The sequence below is a fragment of the Chanodichthys erythropterus genome, chromosome 7, assembly GCF_024489055.1.
Source record: "Chanodichthys erythropterus isolate Z2021 chromosome 7, ASM2448905v1, whole genome shotgun sequence".
Classification (NCBI taxonomy): Eukaryota; Metazoa; Chordata; class Actinopteri; order Cypriniformes; family Xenocyprididae; genus Chanodichthys; species Chanodichthys erythropterus.
The window spans coordinates 22,427,799-22,447,504 of NC_090227.1; the positions used below are offsets into that span (position 1 = coordinate 22,427,799).

The following is a 19,706-nucleotide window of genomic DNA, read 5'->3' on the forward strand; positions in this document are numbered from 1 at the left end:
ATTTCGCCACTTCCTACGACTAACCGCCTAATACCAATTTTGTTCGACTAAGCTTCTCGTCGACTAATGGTTAGTTGACTATTAGGGGGCAGCCCTATAAACTATCATAAATTATGGAAAAAAATGCCTTGATTTTTCCTGTATTTTCTGCATCTACACATCTATTAAAATTTTCAAGCGATAAACAAATGGTTGAATCCAGTTTTTGAATCAGTTAATTGAAATTCACAGTTCCCAGAAATCATTTGATTGAAAAAAACAAACAAACAAAAAAAAAACACTATTTTCTGAATCTAGGGGAGAGCGGGGTAAGTTGTCACACTTTTCACACTGTCTAACATTTACTGAGCACCATACATCACAATGATATAAATGTCATACCGAATGAAAGAAAGCACATATGTTGTATTCATTACATTTTCATATCTTATCTTAATTTGTGATTATTTATTTTAATTTTTAAATTCAAAGTATTCAAAAGAATTTGGAAAAACAATTATTTTCATCCAAACAATACACATTTCAATCAAAACATATTAAGTGGCAAGACCACTTTACTTTAGGGCTGTAAAAACGATTAATCGCGATTAATCGCATACAAAATAAAAGTTTAAGTTTGCCTAATATATGTGGGTGTACTGTGTGTAATTATTATGTACATATAAATACAAACACATTCATGTACTGTATATATTTGATAAATATTTACAAGTATATGTATTTATTTATATTTTTATATAATTTATATTATATATATATATATATATATATATATATATATAAATACAAATATTTTGTACATAAATAACATATGTCTTAAATATATACATTAACTTGTGTGTATTTATATATGCATATTAATTACACACAGTACTCACACATATATTATGCAAACTCAAACTTTTATTTTGTATGCGATTAATCGTGATTCATCGTTTGACAGCCCTACTTTACTTTGAACTTTAAACTCAAACTGGCACATAGATCCATGATTGAATGCTGCAGATAACTCGCTTAACTTAACATGTTTAACCTCTGAACAAAACAGATGCCCTGTATCTGACCAATCAGTCTCATCTTCAGAGTCACAATTCTGGCACACATAAATTGCCTGGCCTGAGGTGCAAGCATCATGGGCCCATTTGTTGCATTTTACACATTTTACCCAGGTCTGTTTTGGACAACTGTTAGAAAATGGCAGAAGCACTCTTCATCATCTGATGATGATTCTTGTCCAGATTTGACTCGTTTTCTTCCTTTGCTGGCTGGGTTTCGGGGTCCAGTCGTCGACCACATGTGACGACTTGCCCCAAAGTCATTGAGACAACTTGCCCCAAACTGACATGTGTGCTAATGTTGGCTAAATCTCAAGGTTAGCTTAACATAGCATGTCAGCTAAAGTATCAAGAGACACATTATAGTCTCCTCTATTTTGTGCAAAATAATAATTTTTAACATTCATACCTAACAAAGCTGTATTGCATAAAATTTAAAGTGCAAATGTTTTACTTTTTAAGCCAAAAAATAAGAAAATTGTGCTAACCTCAAATTAGAGCGATCTTTACCACATGTGAACAGAAAGTTGACTATACAAGAAGTCACACTAAGTGGCTATTTGATTTTTGAGATAGAGCCTCTAGTGTTGGAGTTATGAACAGTGTGACAACTTAGCCATGTGACAACTTACCCCGCTCTCCCCTACTATTTCGAGAAAAAAAAAAAAGGTTTAATTCATTTCAGAACAAGTGCATTAAATAAATATGAACATTTATATTAAAATATTGTCAAAAGGACAAATATTGAGATAATTTTTCTCCTAGGTGAAGGAGACAGGTTTCCAAATCACATACTGTGTGTCCGTGAGCACTGTTCTGACAGGACAGAGTTTGTTACACATAATCAGTGGAATCAGGGCTTTATATTCATGGTCAGTGTGTCGATCTATGGCCTGTAGATGTTGTTTGTCATTGTCATGGAGGTTTGTGGATGTACTGATGGTTTTACAATCCACACTGGATCTATATTTGTAACTGTGCAGCTGTGCAGAGATCCGGGATGGGGAAGACAGGAAGTGCTGCTGACTGTAACGTCTGCTTCCTACACAGAGTGCTACCTAAAACCAGCGCATGGATCCATTATGAAGAATTCAAAATAAAAGCACTTGTACAATAAAGTGGGAAGATTTTTTTTGGATAAGCACGAGCATCTTAATTATATTTTGCATAAATACAATAAAGCTTACTTTGAGGAGCAAAGAGTTTTGAGATTCACCCTTGGTTGTTAGACACTCATGCAATCCTTACAAATGCACTGTTATAGGAAACACCCACTAAACAAGCAACGTCGGATCAGATTATATCAGGCCTACACAGGATCCAAAACAACTTGTCCTTAAGACTTTAAGAATTAATGATCTGTTTATTACATGATGCTGATGCACTAATTCATTTTTTTTTAATTTATATTTCCTTTATGAGTGTCAAGTACCGGACAGCGTTTCAGACTGACTCATGGCCTCCTGTCAAATATAGACAGTAATATCCAGTTCACTTCACTTCCTCAATTCTTGTACACAACAGTCATCAGTTCGGGCCTCAAGGCAAGACAGCAGACACACTCACTGCAATAATGTTCAATCCTGCATCTCCCTCAAAGGATTCCTGCACCATTCCTTCTATATCAAATATCTCTTTCATATGTCTTTTTAATAAAACACACTGCAAAATAACTCCGCAAATAACAAATGTACATGTGAATTCTTTCATTTTAGACTAGAAGTATATTGCTTATACTTCTAGTGTAAAATGAAAGAATTCACATGTACATTTGTGTCTTTTTGCGTAGATGTAAGTTGTGCTTTGATTGAGTTTATTAACCCGCTAGCAAAGCACCAGTGTTCATTCAATCTTTAGTATCAGCTCAAATGGTAATACCCAAAAATATATTGACTATGATTGGGTTATCTGAGACAATCATATTCCTTTTAAATGTTTCTTTTTCAAAGACACTAAAAATATTATTACCAATCCAGCAGTGTTATTTTTTCTCATCATATTTTAACAGTAGGCCTACAACGATCAGGCATAGCATTATGACCACCTTCCTAATATTGTGTTGGTTCCCCTTTTGCTGCCAAAACAGCCCTGACCCATCAAGGCATGGACTCCACTAGACCCCTGAAGGTGTGCTGTGGTATCTGGCACCAAGATGTTAGCAGCAGATCCTTTAAGTCCTGTAAGTTGCAAGGTGGGACCTCCATGGATTAGACTTCTTAGATTTCAGCACATCCCACAGATGCTCGATTGAGATCTGGGGAATTTAGAGGCCAAGTCAACACCTCAAACTCATTGTTGTGCTCCTCAAACCATTCCAGAACCATTTTTGCATTGTGGCAGGCCACCAGGGAATACCGTTTCCATGAAAGAGTGTACATGGTCTGTAACAATGCTTAGGTAGGTGGTACGTGTCAAAGTAACATCCACATGGATGGCAGGACCCAAGGTTTCCCAGCAGAACATTGCCCTGAGCATCACACTGCCTCCGCCAGCTTGCCTTCTTCCCATAGTGCATCCTAAGCAACACACACACACCCGGCCATCCACATGATGAAAAAGACAGGGGTCAACATGGGCACCCTGACTGGTCTGCCACTATGCATCCCTATACGCAACAAACTGTGATGCACTGTGTATTCTGACACCTTTCTATCAGAACCAGTATTAACATCTTGAGCAATTTGAGCTACAGTAGCTCGTCTGTCGGACCACATGAGCCATCAATGAGCCTTGGCCGCCCGTGACCCTGTCGCCGGTTCATTACCGTTCCTTTCTTGGTTCACTTTTGATAGATACTGACCACTGCATACAAGGAACACCCCACAAGAGCTGCAGTTTTGGAGATGTTCTAACCCAGTCGTCTAGCCATCACAATTTGGCCCTTTTCAAACTCGCTCAAATCCTTACACTTGCCCATTTTTCCTGCTTCTAACACATCAACTTTGAGGACAAAATGTTAAATGCTGCCTAATATATCCCACCCACTAACAGATGCCGTGATGAAAAGATAATCAGTGTTATTCACCTGTCAGTGGTCATAATGTCATGCCTGATCGGTGTATATGTCTTAATTAAAATCGTTTCTTGTCATGGCTTCGAAAACGCGCAGTTACGTTCAAGATGTGAAGTGCCAATCTTCCATATACAAAACATTATAATGAGAAAACTAAAAGAAAGTTGTGAATTCTTTGTGCTTTATTTGCCTGTGTTTCAGCGCACTGTTACAGGAAGAGCACATCCACAACGGGAATAACACTTTCTGTGGCTAGTATTATCTTATTTCTAGCTCACTTGCATTTCTGTCCTTTTGTGCAGACACAAGTTGTAATGCTACATTTATGTTGTGTATATAAGATATCTGATTAATCTCATATAGGATGTGTCATAGAACAGGCTTCAGTTTACTGCATTCATTCATTCATTCTTCAGCTTCAAACTTTAGATGTTTCTTTTTCAAAAATATTGATGCATTACTGATAATCTAGCAGGGTTATATTTCTAGTCATTTCTAATATTTTGATAGACTTATTTTCATGTCATTTATATTTGCAACATTAATTTTCGTAACAGTGTTTTATTTCAAATATTTTCACTATAGCCATGGTGTAAATTTTTAACCAGGTGGAAATAAGTTAAAGGTGCACTAGATTCAAAAATTGAATTTATCTAGGCATAGTTCAATAACAAGAGTTCAGAACATGGAAAAGACATACAGTGAGTCTCAAACTCCATTGTTTCCTCCTTCTTATATAAATCTCATTTGTTTCAAAGACCTCCGAAGAACAGGCGAATCTCAACATAACACTGACTGTTACGTAACAGTCGGGGTGTACGCCCCCAATATTTGCATATGCCAGCCCATGATTGAGGCATTACACAAGGGCAGCCAGTATTAATGTCTGGATGAAAGGCATTAGACAAGGGCAGGACGTCTGGATGTGCACAGCTGAATCAACAGACTAGGTAAGCAAGCAAGGACAACAGCGAAAAATGGCAGATGGAGTAATAATAACTGACATGATCCATGATATCATGATATTTGTAGTGATATTTGTAAATTGTCTTTCTAAATGTTTCGTTAGCATGTTGCTAATGTAATGTTAAATGTGGTTAAAGTTACCATTGTTTCTTACTGTATTCACGGAGACAAGAGCCGTTGTTATTTTCATTTTTAAACACTTGCAGTCTGTAGAATTCATAAACACAACTTCATTCTTTATAAATCTCTCCAACAGTGTAGCATTAGCCATTTGCCACGGAGCACAGCCTCAAATTTATTCATAAACAAATGTAAACATCAAAATAAATACTGTACCTACTTACGCGATTAGACATGCTGCATGACGAACACTTTGTAAAGATCCATTTTGAGGGTTATATTAGCTGTTTGAACTTTTTTTATGTTGTTTAAGGCAAGCGAGAGCTCTTGGGGTGTGGAGCACCAGATTTAAAGGGCCACACACCCTGAATCGGCTCATTTCTAATTATGCCCCAAAATAGGCAGTTAAAAAAATGAATTTAAAAAAAATCTATGGGGTATTTTGAGCTGAAACTTCACAGACACATTCAGGGAACACCTTAGACTTATATTACATATTTTTAAAAAAAGTTCTAGGGCACCTTTAATGTGCATTCTCAAAACTTTGGATAATATAGTAGCCTATGTAGAACTGTTTAAGGAGCAGATAGAACACCTATAATTTATCATTTTGACTAATCCTATAAAAATGACAAGAGACAAAGCACAAAAAGGCAGTACTTGTTTTGTCCATCTCTATGATGTGTTTGAGAACAGATCACACCACCGTGTGCTGTGGTGAACTTCACATGCTTGTTTATATAAGGCCAAGAACTTCTGTTCAAAAACAAAGCATGGCATGGGAAAGTGTGTAATTGCAATGTCTCCAAACATTTTCTAAGCTACAATCGCAAATCTGACATGACCACAGTCCACAGCATTTTGTGAGAGGTAGCGTTTCACTTACCACTTGTGCACAGCTAAAGCTTTTCACACCAAAAAACAAACAAAAAAAAATAAAATCAAAGAAAATACAAACAATTCAATATTGATTAAAAAATTAAGTTTATTTAATATTATCTTTTGGATCATGATATTATTTGCATGACAATTAAACATTTTTCTCCCAAGTTGTCATTACAGTAAAAACCTGAAATTCTCATGGTCATGGACGGCACAGATTGTTACGGACTATTTAAAATAAGCAGTGTAACTTTTTGGTTGACTATTTTATTCCGATCATGAACAGGTCAAATTTGCAATGCTAGAACTTATGTTGTGTGTGTGTGTGCAAGTGAGACGCCTGCAAGATCACTTGAATTTTTTCCTTATAACAGCAGAAACGACTCATTTATAGTCATAGCAAGCGTGTCACACAAGTCCTGAAAAATGAAGCCAAAGCATCTCGATCGCCCCCAGGTGGCTGGATGCAGTACAGGTCATAAACCCCGCCCTCTCCATGTAATGTAATGGGACATGAGACAAACTAACAAAATTATACATCAAATATTTTTTTCCAAAGATGGTTTCTGTCATTTTAGGCAGTTTTTAATCATGCTGATGTTACTTTCAAGTATTTGTTCTTTAAATAAGTTTGGTTTTAGTTAGTTATTTGATGCAGGTTGACGTCATGATTGATAGCTTCTCTGAGCGAAGTAGTCAGTAGGCACCAACTGACTTTTTTTCTGGATCTTCGGGAGGAGACTGGAGCTTTTAGTTTAATTCCTACATTTCCAGAACTGTTTATTTCACACCGTCACAATGTGTTATTCCTGAAGTAAGCTATATTAACCGATTCTGCGGGATTGTGGGCAGGACCTTGATATTTTGGCTCCACTTCGTGCTCACTACTGCGCAAACTTGGGCTTCAAGTTCACTATGCGCAGACTCGAAAATCAAGATGTCAGATAAGAGTAAGACATCATTCGAAACTAAAGGTTCTGTAAATGCCACTTTCTGCCGTCGTGGTTTCCTTTCCGTGAACTTGTTTGTGGAGCTGGAGCGCATCACAAAAGTTAACCGAAACTCAGCATATACTACTTGTTGCAGTTTTTTCTTTCATTTTGTTAATCTGTTAATGAAGTGAAATAGCCGGCCAATTACTGAGGCTGTGTTCTGACATAAACATAGAAGCTCTGCAACGAAGATAGTGTAGCAGTATGACAGAGGACAGATGACAATTTGTTGAATAAAGTCATTATTTTTGTTTTGTTTTTGTGCACAAAAAGTATTCTCGTCACTTCATAATATTTAAGTTGAATGACTGTAGTCACATTGACAATTTTATCTATGTCTTTAATACCTTTGTGGACCTCAAAGTGTGCAATAACGTTGCTGCCTATGTTTGGATCAGATACCCTTGGATTTCATCAAAAATATCTTAATTTGTGTTTCAAAGACAAATGAAGGTCTTACGGGTTTGAGACAACATTATGGAGAGTACTTAATGACAGAATTTTCGTATTTGGCTTTAACAGTTCTAAAACAGGCAATGCAAAATCATTTCTTATCACTTACAAACTATAAGGGCACAAACATGTTCTTGACCGGATTTGAGAGATTCACTCAAAAAGTTTATCTTATTAAACATGTTTGTTTGTTTGCAATTAATCGCAAACAGGTTAAAAGAAGTTAAAAACCAGTTTAAAAAAAAAACAAAACAAAAAAAACATTTATCTTTGACTTAAATCTAAAAATCTCAATGTGGTTTCACTTAATTAAAAATAATTTAATGAGTTGAGCAAAATAGCCAGAATAACCAAATAAGTCCTAAAGAAGTTGAACTTGAAACCATAAAATAATCATAATTAAATTAGTGGTTAAACAGATCGTTGTAGAGCCATGATCCGTACGGACCAAGCCCCACGATTCGGCACGCACGTGATATCAATTGCAGATCAATTGCAGATGAAATTCAATTTAACCACAATAGATTGAAAGGTTATCATTTGCACGTGTTTTGTCTTGCTAGTTTACACATTACGGAACGAACGCAGTGCCAGTTTCGTTTTTTTTAGTTTTTTACAGTTGTATTTTTTTTTTTAAAAATGACCGATCATTTCACTAGATAAGACCCTTATTCCTCGTCTGGTATCGTTTAAAGCTCTTTGAAGCTGCACTGAAACTGTAATTTTGACCTTCAACCGTCTGGAGGCCATTGAAGTCCACTATAAGGAGAAGAATCCTGGAATGTTTCATCAAAAACCTTCATTTCTTTTTGACTGAAGAAAGAAAGACATGAACATCTTGGATGACATGGGGGTAAGTAAATTATCAGGAAAATTTTATTTGAAAGTGAACTAATCCTTTAATACTACAGTTAGACCTTATACTTTATTTGTAACTTTATGTTGTATTATTTATCTATGCTTGTAATTGGTGTATAGTATTTGTTCTTTTTACAGTCTGTTCACTTGCCTTTAATAATATATTAGTTAGGCTGGTAGTTTCTGCTGTGGTATTGGAGTAGTTAAAGTGGGCTAAGTAATAAATGCAAAGTAAGCCCCCACCCCCCAATTTTTATTATTTTTACAATTTTTTTTTTGTGCTGATCCGAAAAATGATCTGATCCGTGACTTAATAACAGTGATATAATCCGAACCGTGAGTTTTGTGATCCGCTGAACCACTACCTTAAATACTTTGGACTCTGTCATGGACCCTGGCAAGTGGAATAAAGTGGGATTTTCACCAGTTAACAAGTTGTGAGTGCCAATTAAACACAGAACTGTCATATAACTATTATCAATAGAACAGCCTAAAGCTTACAAACAAACAAACTTCCATCGAAAAATTCATTTACATCATCTTGAAGGAAACTTTATCAATGTAACTGACAAATACAATAACAGCATCTAACACTAGATACAACACACAGCACAAATGTATAAATGAGAGTATGAAGTTAATGAATCACAGTCAGCAGGGACAATCGTGCTGTCTGCACTGCGGGTGTTGTTGAATTGACAGCAGACCAGAAAGCCTTGTAATCGTTCTCAGAGGGAGGACACCTGTTCTGAGCCTTCTGAGCTGAGGGAAGACAACGTTCCTTAGCAGGAGACCAATACATTTGGCACAGTTCACAGGACAACACAGCCAAAGCAATCAGACGAGGAAATATCTGAGGTCAAATATCACATCACGTCAAGTCAGCAGAGACTTACAAACACTCTTAACAAGCTGTTTCACTGTGAATTATATATGAACAGCCAATGGATCATTTCGATGAAACATATTTCTACTCCACAGGTGGAGCATACAGATCTGTGACTCATTAAAATCACTTCTTAATCATGCTTTGTAAGAAATGTCAGGACTTTTAATGGAAAACACTAAAATATTACCAAAAAAAATAAAAATAAAAATTGCTTCGTTAGCTGTAAGTTACTTACCATATATAAAGATTTTTGTTGTTGTTTTAGAGGTATACTGTTACTGTAGAAAACTTAATGGAAAAAGTAGGCTACCTGTCAAAAACCTGCTAATTAGTTAACTGTAGGTTATTGTACCATATACAGTAAAAAAATACATTAGTTTTAACAGGACAATATCAGCAGATTTACTGTAAAAATGTAGGTTCTCTGGAAGAAATGTATTATAATTTGTCGCGAAAATCTAAATATTATTTTAGCACCGTATTATTGTAGGGCTGCAACGATTAATCGCGATTAACCGTTTGCAAAATAAAAGTCTGTGTTTACGTAATATATATGTGTGTGTTCTGTGTATAATAATTATGTATATATAAATACACACATACTCATGTATATATTTAAGAAAAATGTTATATTTATATATAAAATATTTATGTTTATATGCAATATAAAATATATATATTTATAATACATGCATATATTTCTAAACTTTATACTTGTATGTGTGTGTATTTATATAAACATAATTTTTATACATAGAACACACACATATATATTATGTAAACACACTTTTATTTTGCAAACGATTAATCGTTGCAGCCCTAAATTATTGTAGTGATGGTTGTAAGAATGGTTTGTACAGTGCATATTTAAGAAGTTTAATAACTTTAAATATAATTAAATAATATAACTTTCATTGATATATCTAGCTATGAACAGTACAATATACAAGCATCAAACTGCATCCCATAATGTCCAAATCATTGTTCACTCAACAAGGCGGTGAAGGGATGATGTCAAAAATCCCAGATGACAAATTTGCCACCGTTTCCCTCGAGATTTTCCGATGGGGTTTTTCAATGTATGAGTAAAATAAAGCTTGTGGTAAACAGAACTCGACGATATTTTGAGTTGACGTTTTGTTCTACAAAGTAAATGACATAAATATCCCAAAAATGCCAATTCTGAAGTAATGTTTATTTTTGAAAACGTATGTTTCTAATAAGTAACTGGATAAAAGTCAAAGTATCGTCAAGTTATGTTTACCACAGTTTTTATTTTACTCATAAATTGAAAAACCCCATTATAAAACCCCACAGGAAAATCTCAAGGGAAACAGTGGCGAATTAGTGTTTTCAGTTGACGTCATCCCTGCACCACTCTGTATCTGACTATAAAAGCTGTCACATTTCCTGTAAATTTAACAAGATGATTTTACAGTGTAGTTAAACAAAAAATTAAAACATTTTATTATTGACATCATTGATAAACCTCTCAGTCAGAATCAAGAGCCAATGTTAAACTGTTATTATCACCGTAAAATGACCTCTCTAAAAAAAGACCCATAAACTATCTGGCAGAAACAAAGCTATGGCGCTCACAATCTGTCATTTGCAAACCATAACAAACACACAGAAAAGCAAAAGAACTATTTTGGGGGACTTTTTTTTTTCTGTTCATTCCTACAGTCTACATTTTTGTGAACTGTCTTTTGGATGAGAACGAAATCAGAGATACTGCATGGATCCCAGCATGCACTGCACAGACGATCAATATTGACACAGACACAAGACACCATGTGTGCTCAGGATCAGAGCTGTAGTCTCGACCAATTCCTATTTTCAGAGCGTGCAACACAATACGAGACGGTTAACGCTTACTAACTAGACCTAGACTTTGTTAATTATGAGCAGTAATTAAAGTAATACTTGCATTAAGAAGCATCACTACAACATTAAGGATAAAGATGCTATTCTACACAATGCAAATAGCTCCTTTATGCAGTCAAACTCTACAAAAAATACAGTTTTTCCACAATCTTCCATTCGCAATGGCAATTTGAGGTGCTATATCTAATATACATCATGCATTAGACTATAACAAAAGGACTAAATTAAATTAAAATTCTCAAACCTGCAATTTGTGCAAAAAAACACAAAAAAGCAGCAAACATTAAGATGTCAGTGTGGTATTTTTATAACTGTTATTATGAGTAATGAGCTTATATGCTAACCATCAATCAGGTAGACTTTTAAGCATTAACTAGTCATGCAAGCACTTATGAGAAACAGCGGTTCACAAAAACCTTCAGACAGATGTTTATACAGCCTGCTCAGGTTTATCCTACATGCTTAGGAGATGTGACTCGTTTAAAGAGGTTCTATATGATTCTCTCTCATTGATGAGTATAACACAACTCAGGTACAGGACATGCTACATTTCTGATTGTGCTTCAGGAAATAATAATAAAAAAAAAAATAAAAAAAAAATCACAGGTCTGAACACGTCTAGAAACTCCTAAACCACGATACCTGCACCTGTATGTGTCAGATAAGCAAGCTACTTTGTACTGTAGTTTAGTTTGATTACAGCAAGTATTGTTTTAATGTATGCGGACTAGAGTTGCACGATTAATTGTTAAAAGATCACGACCTTGTTTCAAAATACCCACATGATCTCATTCCTAAATGACAAAGATTCACCTGCGTCTATTAAAACTTTGACAAAAATCACACCGGAACATTCAAATCTCTGTTTGTGCTGCCGCTGAACCACAGAAAGCAGTTATTATGTATATTAGCGCTGCACAATTAATCAAATCTGTAATCATGATTACAATTACGGATGCCACAATTATGTAATCGTTCAAAGGCGTAATTACAAAAAAAAATTCTGTGCTTAAGATGTTTTTTACTTTCTACAGGTTATCTTAAGGGTTTTTTTCCATTGTTTTAATTTTAATTTTAGTGTAACATAATAATACCATGCATATTTTTACTTTTTTTATTTATTGCTATAGAAAAGCAATAAAAGTTTTTCAGGAAGAGTGTTTTCAGCTGGTTTGATACAACAATATGGCATGCAGTCGCTTCAAACAATGGCATAAAGCTATTCAAAACATCGTTCAATGTAAATTGTGATAATCGTAACTAATAATCGCAATTACAATTTCAAGGGAATAATCGCATAATTGTGCAGTCCTAATGTATATGTATGACACTACTTCAGAAACACAGAAACTACTTTTTAATCTGGGGCCCCAAGGGGCCGCAAATGATGCTATAGGGGGTCCATGGCAAAGTTTTGAGAAAAACAGTTTAACAAAAATAACAGAAAATAAGCAATATAAATGTAAAAATTATTTAAATAATAAATAAATACTAAAAACTAATTCTTAAGTTCACTACTACAGTGACAAAAACAATAATATAAAATAATTATAATAATAATAATATAATTTCCAAACAATGTTTTACATGTTTATTCATTTTTCACAGTATAAATTGGGTCTTTACACATTAAAATACATTTAATTTTAGGTTTTAGGATGGGGGTCACTACGTAGCTTCTAAAAAACTGCAAAGGCCCAGATCCACATGATTACCGACATCTTGACTTGATCTAATATAATTAAACAACTTAGTTCAAACTCAAAGCCCTGTCTACATAAAGATAAATATGATTAGATCCCACAAAACAATGACCAAACCTCTTAATCACATCCTATAAAGTCTTGAGCGCCTCTTAATGATCAAAACCCAATTCCCATAATGATCAAGCCTTTCACATAAAGGCCAAACAACTTAACCTGATGATCAAACACCTTAACCTGATTACCAGCAGCATGTCCAAACCTCTTAACCTGTCAAACTCTTATAAACCTGATGAACAAGCCCCATGTTTTGGTCTCATATAACCTACATGGAGCTAAAAATTTGACAGATGTTCCCTGAGTGTCTAGTGTCCCATCGGATCACAATAGTTTCAACACAAACATGAGCTTTAAGTTTGAGAGGTAATCTTAACTTTAGACAAAATTCAGCTCTGAAGATGAAACGTTTAAGTTACATTTATTGGACACAAATGACTGATCATGAGTTCAGATGGGCTATCAGCCCAGCACACACCCGTGTGTTTACACCAGTGTAAACTAGTGTAAAACTCGACCAACGCGGCTTTAACTAGCTTTTGGGTCGGTTAGCGGTTAAAGGGGGGCAGAATATAAATAAATAGGCTCGGTACCGGCCCGGGTGGTGTCGGTCAGGTCGTGTCCGGCGGCGCTCCTCGGGAACTCCTTCAGCTTCCTGCCGCTCAGGTTGAGCGCTCCAGTGGCCGCCGCCTCGTCCAGCGCCCGATCCAGCGAGCGGTTCCAGGACGCGGGTCCAGGAGCATTGGATAATCCGTGATGGGTAGTTCCTGCCGCCGTAACTCCGGCGGGATGGCCGACGGTAAAAGAGGGCACGGCGCTATCCGCGGAGAGCAACACCGAAGCCGCCATTACACAGCTAACACTCCCGCTGGATCCTCACGGGCCCCACACGAGCGCGGACAGTGGTAGTGCGCATGCGCGGACGCACAGAGGGCAGAGAGGGGTCTGAAACAGACAGATCCAACGGAGCACGAGCGAGGACACTCGTGTATGCGTGGATTGAAGGCGAAGGATTCAAAAAAGTCCAACCAGTCTGGCGTGTATGGAATGATCTCACTTCACCTTTATTTTATCATATTCTAAATTCATAAATGTATGCATTAAAGGCCAGCTGACAAGTCATGGACATGACTTTTCTTTAAAAAAAAAAGGTTTAATAAACAAACAAATATTATCTTATTCATTTTATAAATTCTAATTAAGTGTTCCTTGTTATGTAGGGAAATGGCATGGTAAATAAATGTCAATGTATGATCTGTGATGAAACTGACAAAATAATCTTGATTTAAAGATTGTTTATTGGATTCAAGAGTCAAGAAAACATGCAAAGATTTTTAGATCTGTGGTTCTTTAATCTGTACGTGTGTGACAATTTTTAAATGAAAATTAGATTGACCTATAATGTAATTTAAATGTATAAAAATCATGCAAACTGCCCCCTACTGGTGAATTATAGAACTGAGAATATGATTGCCTACAAAGAAACCCCTAAACAGCCAACAGATATTTACATTTAAGTGATAAGAGCATGTATGTATATGTTTTATATCATTATATATGGGCCCCTTGATGGATTCATGGGGAAAAAAATGTTTTTTTTACAAATTATTTTAAAGACAAAAGAGACATTTTAAATGTGTTGTTTTTTTTATTTTTCATGTTCTCTACACATACAACTGAATATGTGGACCTTCATTTCCTTGAGCGAATAGTCAAAGAACACAAATTCAGCTCTAAATGTAGAGGAAGATCCAATAAAGGTGCATAGTACCAATAATGTTAATTAACATGAACTGGTCCAAAAACTTAGAACACAGAAAATACATTGCAGCATTTCTTTTAAACGAACATGTGTTTTTTTTCCACAGAAAAAGTTGAAAGTCATTTGTAGTCTTGGGTTTATTGCCTCAGTTATGGATTCAGCAGCAATATTGATAGTCCCACATTGGAATGTTTCAGAAGATAACGTTCCTCCAGCTTTTGAGTAAGGCACAAAAGACCGTGGTGTTGCGATGAAAAAAACTTGAGACATATAAAGATTAAATAAGAAAAGGGAATGATCAAGTGATCTTCAGGCAAGCCAGGAGAAGAGAGGGAGAGAAAAGAAAAAAAAAACGATGACCATTCATTTCACATTCCCATCCTGATGCTCTGAATGATCTGGAATATTGCTGTAAAGAGAAGACAGAAAAATAACATTAGAACAAATATATTTGAGCTTCAGAAAATGGAAAGTATCTAGGAAATCTTATCATATGCACTTTCATCAGATGAAAACATAAAATATAGTGAACAATGATGTGCTGATGACAAATCGCATGTTTTCTGGGGGTCTTAAAAGAAAGTGCATGTTGGTTAGAGCACATTAACATTAATGCATGTGAAAAACTCAGTAAATTTAAAGAAATGTAAGCGATTGCTCCCAATACAGACATTTCTCTTTATTATTTATCCAATAATACAACACTAGCTAAAGTTCTTAATCGTATTGTGCACAAAGAAATCAAGAAATTAACATTTTGTCTGAGGATCAGCTTTTAAATCTGTCTGCAGTATGAATGCACTTTGTCCTTTTAAACAGAGTTATGAAACAAAGTTCATGTTTGGCATGCTGATCTATTGCTTTGAGTGTATTTGATTTTAAAATGTCCACTGCATACTTTTAATGTATTAAACAACACATTCAATGGCAGTGGATGTTTTTTTGGATTGTAAACTCACCTGATCCACATACTACAAAGACAAACAAGGCAAGAAGCCACGGTCCCACCACTGCCTTCTCTTCTTGAGTGCCTCTCTGTTCAGAAAATATTAACATTAGTACATTTAGAGATATAAATTACTCCTAAAGAGAGCCAATATGATCAACTGAACATATTAAAGCTGCTCTGCTTTACCTAATCAATGTTCAGTACAATACACGAATATACAAACTAGTAAGCGTTTACTGTAATGCAAACAAAGCTAGTTAATGCTATTTTATATAGAGTATACATCAAAACATTTACTATAGTAAAAGTCAGAGTAGTAAAAGCTGAAAATTACCGTGGATTTGGCCACATTGCCTCTTAGAGTGATGTTCTTGCTGTGTTTCTCGTTCGCCATGCGAATCCTCTGTTTGGCCACCATCTTTTACAACTAATTTGATGTTTTTTTAAAGAAAAAAAGAAGAAGAAGCGTCGAAACCGACAGAGATCCGAGAAGCTGTACGATCAGTTGACGTGTGATCTTGCACTGATGTACTGGTTTAGTCTACGTGTGCATAAGAGAAGCTCACTCCACCCACGAGACGTGGACGCTTCGAAACAGAATATAGGCGTGAGAATGGCAACTCGGATCAAAGGGTGATATCTAATGGGCGGTAATTAACCAGCAGAATTATCTAAATTATATATTTTTTTCTATTTTAATTCCATTCAGTGTATTTTATTTTTCGTGCTAATGACTATTAAAGTTAATCTATGTCATTATTAACATTTAAATTGTTTTCCTGAGCGCTTCGATAGCGGTTGTTGTCACGTGGGAAGTGTTACTTTAATCAGCGCTGGCGAGGTTGGACCAATCACTGCTAGCTGAAATATATTTTTTTTAGTCATTTTGTAAAGTCAACTCAACATTCTTGAGTAAACACTCGTTTGTGTGTGTTAAGTGGCAAATCTTGAATAGAACATCTTATTTTAGCGTAAAAATATCATAAAAACAGATTTACACACTTTTATGCGTCTGAATGGAGCGTTGACTGAATGGCCGCCGATCGCCCCCTGAAGGATTATTGTGTGTTTAACAGATGCAGTTATGAGCAAGTCTTCATGTTCTTCACACGTTTTCTTTTTGAAATGCCCATTCAGGATAAGCGTCATTCTTTTGCCGTCGCAATTATTCAGCATTAGTCAATCATGGAAACATATGTCTGTGAATCTGGTCCAAATTTCTGAGAAAAATGTCATCAGAAAGCATATCAAAATTCATTGTGCGGTATTTTTTTCTACGAAGTTTGTCAACAAATCGAAATTATTATTATTATTTTACTTATCTATTTTTGGCTTATTTTAAAAGACTTATAAACTTATATCACACACTAAAACTGGCGCCTATAAAACTGTAATAAGATTTATTGAGATACGAAAATCTATAATTTATAGAAATACTCTTATGAAAATCGGAAGGAATCGATATTACATATAAAAACTTTACTTTATGAATTTTGTTTTCACATTTTACACGTCAAACTCTTACCGAAACTCTCTATAGTGACGTCGGCGTTGGATGCTATGACGTGGCACGTTGTCGTACTTCCGTTTCAAAATGGCGCCCCCCACACCTCATTTAGCAGGTGAGTTGTTGCTCTAAAATGTATATTTCATGCCCATTCCAGTTGCGTAAAGATAAATAATCAACGTGAGATGGCAAGCATGTTATGAAATATCTCTCATGTCTTTTATTCTGAAGTTTTGCTGACACGCTTGAACTCATTCATTAGCCTGTCATGTGCGCAAAAAAAACTGTAACGTTATTTTAGCGTAATGAGAGAAATAAGCTAACACGTATATCACACATATAAAAATTTGAAATATAAATATATAAAAAAAATCTATATTATATTTAGTTAATGATCAGCTGATAATGGCAGTTTAGAAATAAACTGTTTTAAGAGGGCTTGAGAAAGCCAACACATTGTAAATTAGGTCAGGGTTTGTTTGTTGTTGGTCTTTTTTAACCTGACAACAAATATTTGAACAGATTATTTTCAAGCTACATCCAACAAACTCAGACAATCCCTCAGCTTGTTCTGATTTAATAGACTTATTTTTTCCCCTATGGTTGACCATTAAAAATCCCTATAGACTTACATATATTGAAAAATCTATTCATCCACCCGTCCCTCTGAGTGACTGTACAGTACAAACTTCAGATTTGTTTTCAAAGTGACCCAAATATTAAATCTACACAAGATTTATGACCTTAAAACTTCAAGGCTAAACTTTGTGTTAATTTTTTGATTTCCTTTTCTGGTTTTAACATAGTCTGTTTCATTTCAAACAGTCAGAGGATCAGATGGAACGTTGCTGTTGTGTGGACCTCCGAGCTGTCAGGAAAGCTCTGCTTTTCAGAGGTCAGTCATTGCATTTGCTGCATGAAGAAAGATTTTACACCTAAACTTTGTCCGCTTTATTAAAAGTAAGTGTTTCATTTGTTTTAGAGATGACCGGCAAGGCAGATACATGAAGTTCAGCAGTGATGGGACCCTGTTTGGTTGGTGCAACGGCTCACAGTATGTACACTGTAAAATCTAACAAATTTCCTGACTTTGACTTGACTTAATTTACAACAATTCCTTGAGCTTAATTGTAAAAATCTAGTATCATGCCTTTGTTAGTCAACTTAAGATCACTTGATTTGTTGGAGTACCAGTTTGTCAAGCAAAAGATGAGTTTTAATCTCGATAGATTTTTCAATAATTTCCACCACTTCTGCAGTTATATATATCTTTAGTTTAATTCACTCATTTTCCAAAATATGTTTTTTAATTGTCAATACAACTGACATTTTTGAGAGTATATCACAGAAGTTGACTTGATAATCCTAATAATTCCTAAAATAGTTTTGATTTGATTTGGTTTTGATTTATTTAGTGAAATGCACTTATAATAATCAGTTTTTTTTTTCTTCTGTTGGATTTTGTGAAGCACTTTGGTCAATTACGATTGTTTTTAAATGTGCTATATAAATAAATTGCACTTGAACTTGAATTTGAACTTAAAGGGTTAGTTCACCCAAAAATGAAAATAATGTCATTTATTACTCACCCTCATGCCGTTCCACACCCGTAAGACCTTCGTTCATCTTCGGAACACAAATTAAGGTATTTTTGTTGAAATCCGATGGCTCAGTGAGGCCTCCATAGGGAGCAATGACATTTCCTCTCTCAAGATCCATTAATGTACTAAAAACATATTTAAATCAGTTCATGTGAGTACAGTGGTTCAATATTAATATTTTTGGTGCGCCAAAAAAACAAAATGACGACTTGTATAGTGATGGCCAATGAAGGAAGCTTCGGAGCATTATGGATCAACGTATCGAATCATGATTCGGATCGCGTGTCAAACTGCTGAAATCATGTGACTTTGGCGCTCTGAACCGCTGATTCAACACGCTGATTCATAACGCTCCGAATCTTCATGAAGCCGTGTTTTGATATCGGACATCACTATATAAGTCGTTATTTTGTTTTTTTGGCGCACCAAAAATATTAATATTGAACCACTGTACTCACATGAACCAATTTAAATACGTTTTTAGTACCTTTATGGATCTTGAGAAATGTCATTGTTCCCTATGAAGGCCTCACGGAGCCATCGGATTTCAACTAAAATATCTTAATTTGTGTTCCGAAGGTCTTACAGGTGTGGAACGGCATGAGGATGAGTAATAAATGACATTATTTTCATTTTTGGGTGAACTAACCCTTAAAGCCTCTAAGATGGCTGAACTAATTTCAACTTGTCAAATTGAGTTATCGATACTTACATTTTCTGGTACCTATACAAAGTTCTCTACCAAGTTGTATCTAGCTTTATCAACTCAAAAATGATGAAGTACTTTACTTGCAAATTTTAAGGCAATCGGTTTCCACATGTTTTCCAATAGCAAAGATTGACATTTGAGTAAATGTCCTGTGTGTATTTGATAGGGTCAGTGTGATCAAAGTTTCCACTGGAGATTTGGTGAAGTCTTTTGATTTACCCAAAACAGCAGCGCTGGAATTCTCACCATTGAATAAAGTTCTGGCCACCTGGCAGCAATATACCAGTAAGCACCTTTAAAATA

At 35.4% G+C, this 19,706-nt stretch overlaps 3 protein-coding genes across 5 annotated transcripts in view; 1 reads left to right on the top strand and 2 right to left on the bottom strand.

Moving 5' to 3' along the window:
• Positions 1-14,299, bottom strand: part of lrch3 (leucine-rich repeats and calponin homology (CH) domain containing 3) — a 46,952-nt gene extending 32,653 nt beyond the window's left edge. For 2 of the 3 annotated variants that reach the window (XM_067389891.1, XM_067389893.1), the window contains exon 1: positions 13,469-14,299. In XM_067389891.1, the coding sequence (XP_067245992.1) occupies positions 13,469-13,724 (256 nt within the window). In that variant the 5' untranslated portion in view covers positions 13,725-14,299. The remainder of the gene's footprint in view (positions 1-13,468) is intronic. The other variant, XM_067389892.1, reaches the window with a different exon arrangement.
• Positions 14,300-14,495: 196 nt separating this feature from the next.
• Positions 14,496-16,142, bottom strand: serp1 (stress-associated endoplasmic reticulum protein 1). Its single transcript, XM_067389906.1, has 3 exons — positions 15,921-16,142; positions 15,597-15,672; positions 14,496-15,046 (listed from the first exon to the last, which is right to left on the bottom strand). The coding sequence occupies exons 1-3, from the start codon at positions 16,002-16,004 to the stop codon at positions 15,006-15,008; spliced, it is 201 nt and encodes a 66-aa protein (XP_067246007.1). The 5' UTR covers positions 16,005-16,142; the 3' UTR covers positions 14,496-15,005.
• An 890-nt stretch (positions 16,143-17,032) lies between these two features.
• The window catches only part of eif2a (eukaryotic translation initiation factor 2A), an 8,450-nt gene continuing 5,776 nt past the window's right edge, over positions 17,033-19,706 (top strand). Inside the window, exons 1-4 of the mRNA XM_067389898.1 lie at positions 17,033-17,208; positions 17,919-17,988; positions 18,076-18,147; positions 19,570-19,688. Coding sequence (XP_067245999.1) covers positions 17,181-17,208; positions 17,919-17,988; positions 18,076-18,147; positions 19,570-19,688 — 289 coding nt within the window. The 5' untranslated portion in view covers positions 17,033-17,180. The remainder of the gene's footprint in view (positions 17,209-17,918; positions 17,989-18,075; positions 18,148-19,569; positions 19,689-19,706) is intronic.